The following is a 13785-nucleotide window of genomic DNA, read 5'->3' on the forward strand; positions in this document are numbered from 1 at the left end:
CTTATAGCACTCAAACCATCCACTGCTTGCAGCAAAAGTTTCATTGCAATCTTCTTTATTGTCCTTGAGCTATCCAGAAATGGACAATGCTTTTGCACAAATTGTGGTACAGGTAACAGGCATGTTTAATCTTTGTGTCTGATCACTAACCCATGCTGTTAAATATTTTCCATTTGGGGAATTATGCTATCCTTTTTCGTTTGTAGTCACGTAGATTTCATGGAGTGTGCATTCTTAACTCAGGTCAGATATTTCTCTTTCTTTTTAAAATTGTATACAGTAATCCCTCCTCCATCGCGGGGGTTGCGTTCCAGAGCCACCCGCGAAATAAGAAAATCCGCGAAGTAGAAACCATATGTTTATATGGTTATTTTTATATTGTCATGCTTGAGTCACAGATTTGCGCAGAAATACAGGAGGTTGTAGAGAGACAGGAACGTTATTCAAACACTGCAAACAAACATTTGTCTCTTTTTCAAAAGTTTAAACTGTGCTCCATGACAAGACAGAGATGACAGTTCAGTCTCACAATTAAAAGAATGCAAACATATCTTCCTCTTCAAAGGAGCAAACAAATCAATAGTGCTGTTTGGCTTTTAAGTATGCGAAGCACCGCGGCACAAAGCTGTTGAAGGCGGCAGCTCACACCCCCTCCATCAGGAGCAGAGAGAGAGAGAGAGAGAGAGACAGATAAAAAAAATCAATACGTGCCCTTCGTGCTTTTAAGTATGCGAAGCACCGTTCAGCATGTCGTTTCAGGAAGCAGCTGCAGCTGCACAAAAGATAGCAACGTGAAGATAATCTTTCAGCATTTTTAGACGAGCGTCCGTATCGTCTAGGTGTGCGAACAGCCCCCCTGCTCACACCCCCCTACATCAGCGCGAGAGAGAGAGAAAGTAAGTTGGGTAGCTTCTCAGCCATCTGCCAGTAGCGTCCCTTGTATGAAATCAACTGGGCAAACCAACTGAGGAAGCATGTACCAGAAATTAAAAGACCCATTGTCCGCAGAAACCCGCGAAGCAGCGAAAAATCCGCGATATATATTTAAATATGCTTACATATAAAATCCGCGATGGAGTGAAGCCGCGAAAGGCGAAGCGCGATATAGCGAGGGATTACTGTAGACAGTTGAAGAGCTCAAAGAATATCTATCACAGATGTTTTTCACAGCCTTTCATGGTGTTGTCTTTTAATTCTATACTTTGCTCCAACTTTATAGAAAGCAGTCAAAGTAGCTTTTCATATTTACGTTCTGATAATAAAATGGCATGCAGCACTTTGAACTTGAAGCAAGTGTGACTGTGGTGTACCATGTGAGTGTGGTAGTATGAGGTAAGGGAGTGGTTTGAGTTGCCATCTCTTGCAATGCCTTTAGCTAGGCAGAGAGAAGTATCCACTCGCTCGAGCAGTATTTTTGGACCATGCATGTTGAATTACTTGCAAATTTTAATAAAATTATGATAATGCTGTACAGTGACATGAGATGAAGATTGGAGTCCTTTGGTACTGTGTCTCTTCGGAGAATCCTTGGGTACCGCTGGTTTGACTTTGTGTCGAATGAGTAGTTTCTCATTGAGTTCCGAATGAGGCACGTTACCTGTATTGTGAGGGAGAATCAATTACAGCACTACAGCCCTGTGGTGCAATTCTCCGAGGATGATCCAGCTTGCAGGATCCTCATTGCTGAGGACCCGAGGGTCTGGACCAGGCCAAGAGGATGCCCACATAACACCTGGCTTCCGCAGATGGGTGGTCATTTCCTTGGTGGCACGGAACTACGTGTCTGCCTGGGGGGATTGCCAACTGGGTTTGCAAGGTGTTTCACTGTGTGGTGGGTGCAGTAGTGCACTGTATTAACGCATGTGACCTGAACCGACTTTGTTTTTTAGTTGTTGTTATTAGTGATGCACCCATATGGAAATTCTGGGCGATACCTATAACCAATGTTTTTGTCTATCTGTGCCAATATCTATAACCGATATATTTTTTTATGTACTTGAGGTTTGAATGTTTTAGTTATGCTGAAAATGTAATTATTCATTATCAAGGAAACAACAGTAGCGTGTGAAACAGATTAACTTTTTTTTTTTTTTTTATTAACTTAATGACTTTTACACTCTTCTTTGCTATTGATATAAGCATCCAGTACTTTCTGTGGGGGGATAAAGAGCAAGATATGGCCAGTCTCTATAGAAAAAAATATTCCAGGTCATGTACAAAAATCTGCTTAATATACACAATCTTGGTAACTTAAGCACATCAAGACACCATGCCATTACATTACATAGCATGTCATTGGGTATATTAACAAAAAACTGAATGAATATTCTTTGAGCCATAATCAGATATATATTGCTTTAAGTAAAACTAAAATAAAAGGGGTAGTGAGGCCAGTAACCAGTAAGTCGGTTTCTTTAAAAGCACAAATGGTAGTTTTTTTCTTAACAAAAAGAAGCTGTTCTGCCTTTTCACCAGCAAGTCTGTTTCTCTTTTCATTTACTATATTTGACACAGCTGAAAAAAGGCATTCACTGTCTGCACTGTTACAAGTTGCCGATAAGTACTTAATCGCTTCCATGGCTAAGGTTGGAAAACGAGCTGCATTGGAGGGTGCAGTTATTTCTAGAGATAGGGGGCTTGCTGAGATAGTTATTCAGCTGAAAAAAAAAAACAAAACAGGTGTACAAACGTTTACCTATGTTATAATAAAAAAATGATTATTAGGTTGGCCTGATTTGTGCTAAAGAAAAACAGGGCAACCGCCTGTACCAACCACTGCCATTAAAAACTTGTGACATTGAAAGCTTGACATATAATGATTTGGGTCATATAAAGGGCATTCTGTATAAAGTGTGATGTAGATGCACTTTTAAGAGATACAGCACAAGCTGTTCTACAATGAAACACTGTAACGCAGGCGTGCCTTGAAATATTGAGAGACTGCTGTATATTTCAGAGTAATTTTGTTGTAAAGTAATGTTTACATTAAAACTTGTAGTTGTGGCCAAAGGTTTTGAGAATGACACAAGTATTGGTTTTCACAAAGTTTGCTGCTTCAGTGTTATTAGATCTTTTTGTGAGATGTTTCTATGGTATGCTGAAGTATAATTACAAGCATTTCATAAGTTTCAAAGGCTTTAATTGACAGTTACATTAAGTTTATACAAAGAGTCAATATTTGCAATTTTCAAGACCTCTGCAATTCGCCCTGGCATGCTGTTAATTAATGTCGGCCAAATCCTGACTGATGCCAGCCCATTCTTGCATAATCAATGCTTGGAGTTTGTCTGGAGTTTTGTTTGTGGGTTTCTGATGGTTGGTGAGAATTTGCTCTCGGAGGATGTTTTGGTACCATTCTTTATTCATCGATGTGTTCTTGGGCAAAATTGTGAATGAGTTCACTCCCTTGGCTGAGAAGCAACTCCACACATGAATGGTCTCAGGATGCTTTAATGTTGGCATGACACAGGACTGATGGTAGCGCTTACCTTTTCTTCTCTGGACAATCTTTTTTCTGGTTGCCCCAAACAATCGGAAAGGGGATATGTCAGATAAAATAACTTTACCGCAGTCCAATGCCTGTACCTTTGTAGAATATCAGTCTATCCCTGATGTTTTTCTTGGAGAGAAGTGGCTTTTTTCCTGCCCTTCTTGACACAACAACAACAACATTTATTTATATAGCAAATTTTCATACAAAAAGTAGCTCAAAGTGCTTTACATAATGAAGAAAAGAAAAATAAAAGACAAAATAAGAAATTAAAATAAGGCAACATTAATTAACATAGAAAAGGAGTAAGGTCCGATGGCCAGGGTGGACAGAAAAAAAAAAAAAAAACTCCAGAAAGCTGGAGAAAAAAATAAAATCTGTAGGGGTTCCAGGCCACAAGACCGCCCAGTCCCCTCTGGGCATTCTACCTAATATAAATGAAATAGTCCTCTTTGTAGTTAGGGTTCTCACGAAGTCACTTGATGCTGATGGTCATACAGACTTCTGGGTTTTAATCCATCCATCATTTTTGGAACATCATGGTACTTAGAGTAGATGGTGGTGGCTCCACCACCAAAAGGACACCGGAAAAGGAAACAGAAGAGAGAATAGGGGTTAGTACAGATTTTAGAGCCACCATGAATGGTTATTATAATCAATTGGATATACAGAGTATCAGGATTAAATTACAGTGAAGTTATGGCCATCCTCCAAATATCTTCGCCACACTGTGCATGCAGATGCACTCACACCTGCCTGCTGCCATTCCTGTGCAAGCTCTGCACTGGTGATGCCCCGATACCACAGCTGATCAACTTTAGCAGACGGTCCTGGTGCTTGCTGGACTTTCTTGGGCTCCCTGTAGCCTTCTTCACAACAATTAAACCTCTCTATTCTAATTGAATCAACATGACAGAGTCATCTCCAGCCTTGTCCTCGTCAACACACTCACCTGTATTAATGAGAGGATCACTGAAATGATTGCCATTAATTGCAATTCATCTACTCACTCTTCATAACATTCTGGAATATATGCAAATTGCCATCATAAAAACTGAGGCAGCAAACTTTGTGAAAATTAATATTTATGTCATTCTCAAAACGTTTGGCCACGACTGTAGATCTTGTCTTAAAATCTTTTACAGTTTAGACACATCTTTCATAAGGTACAAAACTTGAAGCTGCGTTCTAGCATGTAGGCGAACCTGTTCCTCCTTTTTGTTAATTGCTCACTAAATGAAATTCCCCCACTATTTTTCCACAGCGACTCAACTATCTAAAATGGATAAACCCACAAACTGCGCCACTGCGGTAACAGTTTTGTAGCCAATCTGACAAGCAGAAATTGCAAAAACCTGGCGATAAAAGTCGAGGTAATGCTGTTGTGTATCTTTTCTTCTTAGCTATATGTTTGTAGAGCAGTTTGCCTTGCACTCTTAAATTGTGCAGTCTCGGCAAGCTGCCTTTCAATACCAACTGAGTTTCCAGCAAACACACAATGATACTGATTGGATATTTGGAAGCTGCAGTGTATGGTTTGTTTTTTTTTTGTTTTTTTTTCCATTTGGGATGTCTAGTCAACCTAATTAGTATGATTATTGTTGATAATTTTATGATTCTGTTATTACCTCAGCAACAGTTGAATGTGGTTTTGCAGCCACATACAAATTTTCTTCAAGAATTTCTTCATACATCTCCAGCAATGAAGCAGCAACATCTGTCTGAGTGCAAATATTTTTATCTTGTGGTTTGCTGTTGCACTCTGCATCTCCTTCACCAGCTGACAACTCAACCACTTGTTTCTCAAGTGCTTCTTTAGCTTGTTTTTTGGTATCTTGGTCAAAAAATTGATCCTTGTACCATGGATTGAGGACAGTAGATAAATAGTATAGTGGCTCAGAGAATGCACCACTGAAGCATTTTGTGACATCCTCAAAGTGTAGTTTTCGCCGTCTGAACTCCAGAATCTGTCTTACCCATTTGCTAAGCAGACGTTTAAGCACTTCAACCGACGGAATCACATCCGCAATTGTAGATGAATGCACGCTTATGTCTTTACTCTACTCGAACCATTCAAGCAACTTACTAATCATGATCACAAGTCCCCACTGATGCACCGTGACAGAGGCAGAACCAAGGGGGTACCAAGGACTGTTTGTATTTCTCTCAGCCGCAAAAAAGCAAGCTGTGAGTGCTTAAAATGAGTAACCATTTGCCTCCCAGTGGCAACACAGTCACAGATGCTTTTCTGGCTTAATAAGTCTTCATTTACAGCAAGCTGCAAAATGTGAACCATGCAGCTTAAACTTTTAATGCCACTTTCTTCCATAGCTTTTGCCATATTGCAAACGTTGTCACGAAGCACAACATGCACATTACTTTTTGAAATGTTCCACTTCTTTAACATGGAAAGGTTGTGTGATGAAAGTTGCATAATGAGCACCAGAGAACTCCTTAGCATGCAACACCACTTTTTGTGCCTCAGAATTTTTGTCAATCCAGTGTGCTGTTATACTCAACATGCTTATGGGGCTGACCTCTGAGCTACATATACCTGTAGTGAAGCTAATGCTGGTGACATTGTTTCTTAAAAGCTTATGGATAAGTGTAGCAATCACATCATATTATGAAGGCAGTGTGACATTTGCAAAGTATTGCCGGCTTGGAAGAATGTAGCGAGGATCTAAATGATGTAGTAGCTGACGAAATCCCTCGTACTCAACTAGGAAAAAAGGTTGATCGAGTGCAATCATTTCCATTATTTTAGTAGTTCTGCCTTTAGCTCTGGTGCCGTCTTGAGGAAATGTCTTCACGTTTTGAAAGGTTTGCTGTATGAGGCTACTGCTAATGAGCCCAGTAGTGTCTGATTTGTCTTTTGTTTTGGTAGCATTAGCTGCTAGAAATTCCATGTATAATTCGTTATGGTGGTTCTTCAGATGGGTAATTAAATTTGTGGTATTGAAAGATGTAATTCTGCAGCCTCCTTGCATTATCTCATTTTTGCAGGTAGCAACTCTGTTCCTTTTTCACAGAAAAATATGATCCCATGGCTGACATGCTGCTTTACTAATGATATCTGCCCAATGAATGAACAACATATGTAGTGCTCCTGTCAGCAAAACTGGGAAACCCCGTTGGTTTTTATTTTTCCTTGTGTGTGAGCGCAAGGGGCTGTACTTGTATGCATGTTTTTCAGCAGCTTAATGTCTGCGTCACCAAACAATGAAAACATTTATTTAGTGAACTGACAATGTTGACAAGCCCGAATTATACTGGTTGGCTTTACTGGTTAAAATGTACACATATGACAGATTTCGATGTTGTCAATTTTTAATGAACATCGGCCGATAACAACACAGTTCCTGATATATCGTGCATCTCTAGTTATTATAGCAATGAAACAAATACAAACAGAGCAAAGTGCTTTTAACGTGTCAGACTGTGGGGTTACAGCTGTAGACTTCTGCTCCAAGCAGATCCTAATTGTGCTGATAAAGATAATTTTGCCAATAAGTAATTTTTCTGACTGTGTAGCATGATCATCTGTTTATATTTCTCACCAGCTATCATTCCATCCATTTTGGCCAGATTTCATACATCCGGGGGATTATCTGTTGTCAATTGGCCATAGTTCATCAGTTAATTACTGGACATATAGTACTGTGCAAAAGGTTTAGGCAGGTGTGAAAAAATGCTGTAAACAAAGAATGCTTTCAGAAATATAAATAATGATTGTTTATTGTTATCAATTTACAAAATGCAAAGTGAGTGAACAAAAGAAAAATCTACATCAAATCAATATTTGGTGTTACTACCTTTTGCCTTCAAACCAGCATCAATTCTTATAGGTACACTTGCACAAAGTCAGGGATTTTGTAGGATTATAGTCAGGTGTATGATCAACCAGTTATACCAAACAGGTGCCAATGATCATCAATGTCACACGTAGGTTGAAACACAGTCATTAACTGAAACAGAAACAGCTGTGTAGGGGGCTTAAAACTGCGTGAGGAACAGCCAAACTCTGCTACCAAGGTGAGGTTGTGGAAGACAGTTTCATGTCATGGCAAGATTGAGCACAGCAACAAGACATAAGGTAGTTATACTGCATCAGCAAGGTCTCTCCCAGACAAAGATTTCAAAGCAGACTGGGGTTTCAAGATGTGCTGTTCAAGCTCTTTTGAAGAAGCACAAAGAAACTGGCAACGTTGAGGATCGTAGACGCAGTGGTCAGCCAAGGAAACTTAGTGCAGCAGATGAAACACACATCAAGCTTATTATTCTTCGAAATCGGAAGATGTCCAGCAGTGCCATCAGCTCAGAACTGGCAGAAACCAGTGGGACCCAGGTATATCCATCTACTGTCCGGAGCAGTCTGGCCAGAAGTGGTCTTCATGGAAGAGTTGCAGCCAAAAAGCCATACCTCCGACGTGGAAACAAGGCCAAGCGACTCAAGTATGCATGAAAACATAGGAACTGGGGTGCAGAAAAATGGCAGCAGGTGCTCTGGACTGATGAGTCAAATTTGAAATATTTGGCTGTAGCAGAAGGCAGTTTGTTCGTCAAAGGGCTGGAGAGCAGTACAATAATGAGTGTCTGCAGGCAACAGTGAAGCATGGTGGAGGTTCCTTGAACGTTTGGGGCTGCATTTCTGCAAATGGAGTAGGTAATTTGGTCAGGATTAATGGTGTTCTCAATGCTGAGAAATACAGGCAGATACTTATCCATCATGCAGTACCATCAGGGAGGCGTATGATTGGCCCCAAATTTATTCTGCAGCAGGACAACGACCCCAAACATACAGCCAAAGTCATTAAGAACTATCTTCAGCGTAAAGAAGAACAAGAAGTCCTGGTAGTGATGGTGTGGCCCCCACAGAGCCCTGATCTCAACATTATTGAGTGTGTCTGGGATTACATGAAGAGACAGAAGGATATGAGGAAGCCTACATCCACAGAAGATCTGTGGTTAGTTCTCCAAGATGTTTGGAACAACCTACCAGCCAAGTTCCTTCAAAAACTGTGTGCAAGTGAATTGATGCTGTTTTGAAGGCAAAGGCTGGTCACACCAAATATTGATTTGATTTAGGTTTCTCTTTTGTTCATTCACTGCGTTTTGTTGATTGATGAAAGTAAATGATTAACACTTCCATTTTTGAAAGCATTGTTTGTTTACAGCATTTTTTCACACCTGTCTAAAACAGTACTGTATATTGTTGGATTCCATTTGTGTTTAATCAGTTCTACCTTGTTCTTTGTGTTTTAACAAACTTGCATGTATATGAGTACCTGTTCTATATTTAGAAATTAGTATAATTTACGTTTCTATTTTAACTGAGAATTGTTCAGTGCTTTGCGCCCTGCATTCAGTGAAGTGTTATACAAAAATAAGTTGTTTTATTGTAATTGTAAAAGTGTCATTTCTTGTGCATCATACGGTCCAAAAAATTGAATAATAAATTTGTGTTTTTCGAGGCTTGAGGGTCAAAAATGGGGGGGCCCCAAAAAGCTCAATGTCTTGCATAACTAGACATTAAGATGAGCTGAATGGTATATCATATACTGGGGTTTTCTCATATGAGTGAGGCAGAAGGCTCTAAACACAAAAAAACTGAAATAATTTCAAAATGTTCCAAAGGAATTCCTATAATTACAAAATATTATCAAAAAACCCTGAACAAATGATATGTCATATACACGCAAATGATTGTGAACAACAGAACGGAGAGTGTAAACTGAAAGAACGTGTCAAATTGTCAGGATAGTTTAAATGCCTCTCCAAACAAATGAGTTTATATTGTTTTTTAACGAATGAATTGAGTTAACTGATTTCATTGAAACAGGGAGGTTGTTCCAAAGTCAGAGTGCAATAGAGCTGAAGGCACTGTCACCCATGGAGCAGAGCACAAAGAGAGTACCAGAAATAGTAATGATGATGGAGGAGATCATAGACATAGTCTGGTACAATGCCATTAAGAGCTTAATAGGCTTTATAAAATGTTATATTCAATCCTGTAATACACAGGAATTGAGTATTATGTGGTTGGTGTTGCAGGTCTGTACAAGGACTCTTGCAGGACAATTTTAGACTAGCTGGTGCTGTGATAACAGATCAGAAGATGTACCTGACAGTAGGAAGTTACACTACTCAGTTTGGATCGTAATAAAAATGTGAACAATTTTCTCAGCATCAGAAAAGGAGAGGAATGAGCGAACATGGGGTATGTTACAGAGGTGGAATTAAGTTTCTCAATATGATGTATGTAGGGCTGCAACAAATGATTATTTTGGTAGTTAACTAATCATTCAATTTTTTTTTTTTGATTAGTCACGATTATTTCATGCCTGACTATTTTGAAGTCTGTGACCTGTGGTTGCACCTCCTGTTCTGGGCTCCAGTGCATGTCTTACCTCATCTGCTCATGTCTGTCCACCTGTGAATGTCACCCTGATGTCTCTGCATTAACACGATTAAAATTAATAATAATCAAAATAACAACCAGTAAAACATGAATTTGAAAATAATCAGATATCTTTATATTAGTGTGAGCATCACAATAAAAAAGAAATACATTAAACAATACAAACTAAAGTGCACATAGTCTTTAAACAAAAAAAGTGCATTTAACTTAACCAAAAATACATTGTTAAAACAAACGTTTTTCATGTTTTAGTAATAAATGACAAAATGTAGTCATAAACTATATAATGTTTAAAGCCTGAAGTGCAAAGTTCAAATAAACACTTTCACAAAAGGTTCAAGGATGATACAATAGCTTCCGTGGTGCAGCGGTAGGAATTGCTGACTTATAATCCAGAGTTCCCCAGTTCGATCCTGACTGCCTCGTATATTTACCGTTTTGAGTAGTGAGTTGCTCTTATTGTTAATATTATACAGTAAACACATGCATTTGATTTGCGACTGTAAATGTATAGTACTTGTAAAAGTTACCTTTTTTTTTTTTCCCCCCACTATTATTCTCTGTCATGATACATACTACCGCCCCCCCAGGAATCTGACGCTGTTACTTTTTGTCTGAAACTGGGAATAACTGTATTTGTGAGTAGTAGAGATTGTTTTGAGACAATCGAACTGGAAATTCTCTGATCTGGATAGGTAAAAGCTGACACAAATGCTGGTGAATCTGCCTTATTTGTATCTCATTGTCACTTGATTTTTTTTTATTCAGTTTTATTGAGTGTTCCTGCTTACGCTGAATTAGTATGCACCTTATGGCCCGTGATGTTTTAAGCCGCACTGACAAAAAAACAGAGACATAGATATATATGATATTTGGAATTATTCATTTTATGACCTTATAGTACATTTTGGAAAACATTGTGGCATGGATGCAACATTATTCATATTCTTTTGCGTTCCTTCTTGCGGTTGTAATCAGTGACCGCGTTTTTTTTTTTTTCTCCCCCGACCTTGCCCGGTCTGCACAAGACTCCAGGACATGCAGAGGAAAGAATGTTCCTCTGCAAGGTGAGCCATGAATGCTCTTTTCTCAGTGGACCCCGTACATGCCTTGCACAGTAAATGTGCTTTGATCACCGCCAGGTCAAGCTTGTTATAGCACAATTTGTTACTTGTAAAAGTTAGCTTTTTCACTTTTATTTTCTCAGTCTCGTTCACGTTCTCCCTCCCCTCCTGATCTGACCCTAACTAATTAACTAACAGCGCCAGCAAAAATTCTCAAGAGATGGCGGCATCATAGCTCCAGGATGCTTGAGTTTCAGATGCTCATGCATCGTGGTGGTGCTTCCATTAAAAGAAAGCTCCGCTTTGCATAATCTTCAATTTTTTTTTTCTTTTTATGTGAAGTGCTCCCACACTTTAGAAAGTTTCTGTCTCAATTTTTTTCCATCTCCTTTCCCTTCCTCTATTCGACTCGCCATTGCATCTACGTTTATTTTCCTATACATTCTTCTTCTCGTCAGACTAAGTGCAGTCTTGACAAACAATAACAAACGATACTGCTCCCAGACATTCATGTAGTGCATTGCAGTTACAAAAACCAATGTGGTTCTTTGTGACTGGAGCCTCTATTGAAGATTCTGTTTATGATGCATTAAGGATTTGACGTCGTTGATTACGTCGACTAATCATTGCAGCCCTAGATGTATGTGGGTAGAATAAGAAAGGGAGAAAGTAAAAATCACACCAAGATTCCTTGCAGAAGATGGAGGTCTGATATTATTATCACCAAGGTTGATTGAAAAGGAACTCATTTTACTAAGCAAAGCTTTAGTACCAATTAGCATGAGTTTGGCTTTTTTTATTTGGCTGCAGTTTAATTTTAAAGAGTTATGTTCCTTCCAGATTTTAACTTCATTGAGGCAAGTTATGACCTGAGACATCTCTGGTGAATTTTCTCATTCAATACTGAAATAGATCCTCTGCATAAAAATGACAAACCAGTCTATAGCTATGAATAATATGGCCAAGGTGAAGCATGTACGTAGATACAGAACTGCAGACGGCCTAGGACAGAGCCTTAAGAAACTCCTTGTGTAACTGGAGCTGAACTGGACATACTGTTGCCAAGACTAACAATTATTATTAATAGTAATTGTTCTGAATTTTACATGTATTTAGCTATTACTGTTTTAAAGGTATTTAAGAATCCCAATTGGCATAGTATGGAAGTTAAAGTTATATTTCCGGAATACTAATGTATTATTTGATTTCCTGAGCCTTGTTACAAGACTAGGCCTAGTGAGGATTATTAAAATTTTTTTTTTTTTTTTTTTAATTCAGTTTAGTATTAATAAAATTTATCTGTTATATGGTGACTATTTTTTAGGCTTCTGAGCTTCGAGCTTACTTGAAATCCAAAGGGGCTGAAATCTCTGAAGAAAACTCTGATGGTGGTCTGCATGTGGATTTGGCTCAGATAATAGAGGCATGTGATGTCTGTCTGAAGGAAGATGACAAAGGTTTGTTGTGTTTTATTATTTTGGCTGTGGTGACAGTCCCACTGGAACTGGCTGATCAGTCTCATCCTTGCTTTCTGTAGAAATTACAATTTAAGTCCACTCTTTTCATAGCATTCACTACCACAGCAAGGTAACAATAAATTGAATATTACGCAAATAACTAAAAAAAGTGGAAGAGATCATACTTATCAGAACTCAAATTTGACTCCTGAACGCATTTGTGTTTAAATGTACTTCTATCCCATTGTTGTTATAAATGCAAAGCTTAATAAATTTACATAAACAATGCTTTTGCAACAACACACTTTTCAACTGAGTTTTATCATCAAATCAATTTTTTTGTCAGGTTTGTGCCATTTTCTGTTGTGATTTTTATGTGTATATCAATATATGAAGGAGGTATTGGTTGGCTAACAGTGCTGTAGATAAATATTTAAAGTAAAATATCACAAACTCTTGATGCTTTAATTTTCCAAATCTCACCTCTTGTAAATTTTCCAATCTTTTAACCTTTGTAAAATCAAACTTGTCAAATGCTTAATAATCAGTTATTTCAGAATTCCTGTAAATAAGCCTTTGCTTTATTTTCAAGATGCCTCATACAGTATAAGAAATCAGGGGTTGTCATTGTTAATACACTTGTAAATGTAAACTACAGTACATTTAATTCACTCCTGTATCATTCACATTCATGTTATTTGAAATTTTACTGTTTCTCACGTTTTAGTTGTTATAATAATTCATGTTACTGTGACTTCAAAACCCCTTTTATTTTTTTATGAAATGTTCTTTTCGCAGCTCTACTAACTTCATATCTCTACTATTGTATCCTTCTTTTAGCGTTTTATATGTCATATCATTAGATTTGCCTTGTTCTTCAAATATGAGGTGAGCTACACAAATGACTGGCCAATATGGAAGTTTTGAAACACTAAATAATTTAACACCGGAATTAACCTTTAAACTAGTCACAGGTACAAAGATATCCATGCTTTTCTCAGTTTTCACTTTCTTGTGACTAGGGCAGCCAGAATGGGTGCCTAGACCTTGCAACCCTAACTGGGTAAAACCAGTTAGGAAAGAAATTGATTGTTGGATAGACAACAATTGCCCTCTCCATTACATTCAAATTATGAATGCAAATTTAAGCTCATATTATATATTATGGCCTCAAATGTATCATGCTGCAACTTGAAATGATTGCAAGACAAAGCTGGCTGGTTACATAATCGTCCACTTCAGGCATGCACAAATCATGTATTTTTTGACATTATTGATGATGTCATCACTAAACATTGGTCAACAGATATTTCTGTTAATTATTCATATTTTTTTTAAATATGCCTTGAACTA

At 38.1% G+C, this 13785-nt stretch overlaps 1 protein-coding gene across 1 annotated transcript in view; it reads left to right on the top strand.

Moving 5' to 3' along the window:
* Positions 1–13785, top strand: part of eif3m (eukaryotic translation initiation factor 3, subunit M) — a 63444-nt gene that overhangs the window by 5667 nt on the left and 43992 nt on the right. Inside the window, exon 2 of the mRNA XM_028793876.2 lies at positions 12300–12432. Within this exon, the coding sequence (XP_028649709.1) occupies positions 12300–12432 (133 nt within the window). The remainder of the gene's footprint in view (positions 1–12299; positions 12433–13785) is intronic.

Source organism: Erpetoichthys calabaricus, chromosome 2, assembly GCF_900747795.2.
Source record: "Erpetoichthys calabaricus chromosome 2, fErpCal1.3, whole genome shotgun sequence".
Taxonomy (NCBI): Eukaryota; Metazoa; Chordata; class Cladistia; order Polypteriformes; family Polypteridae; genus Erpetoichthys; species Erpetoichthys calabaricus.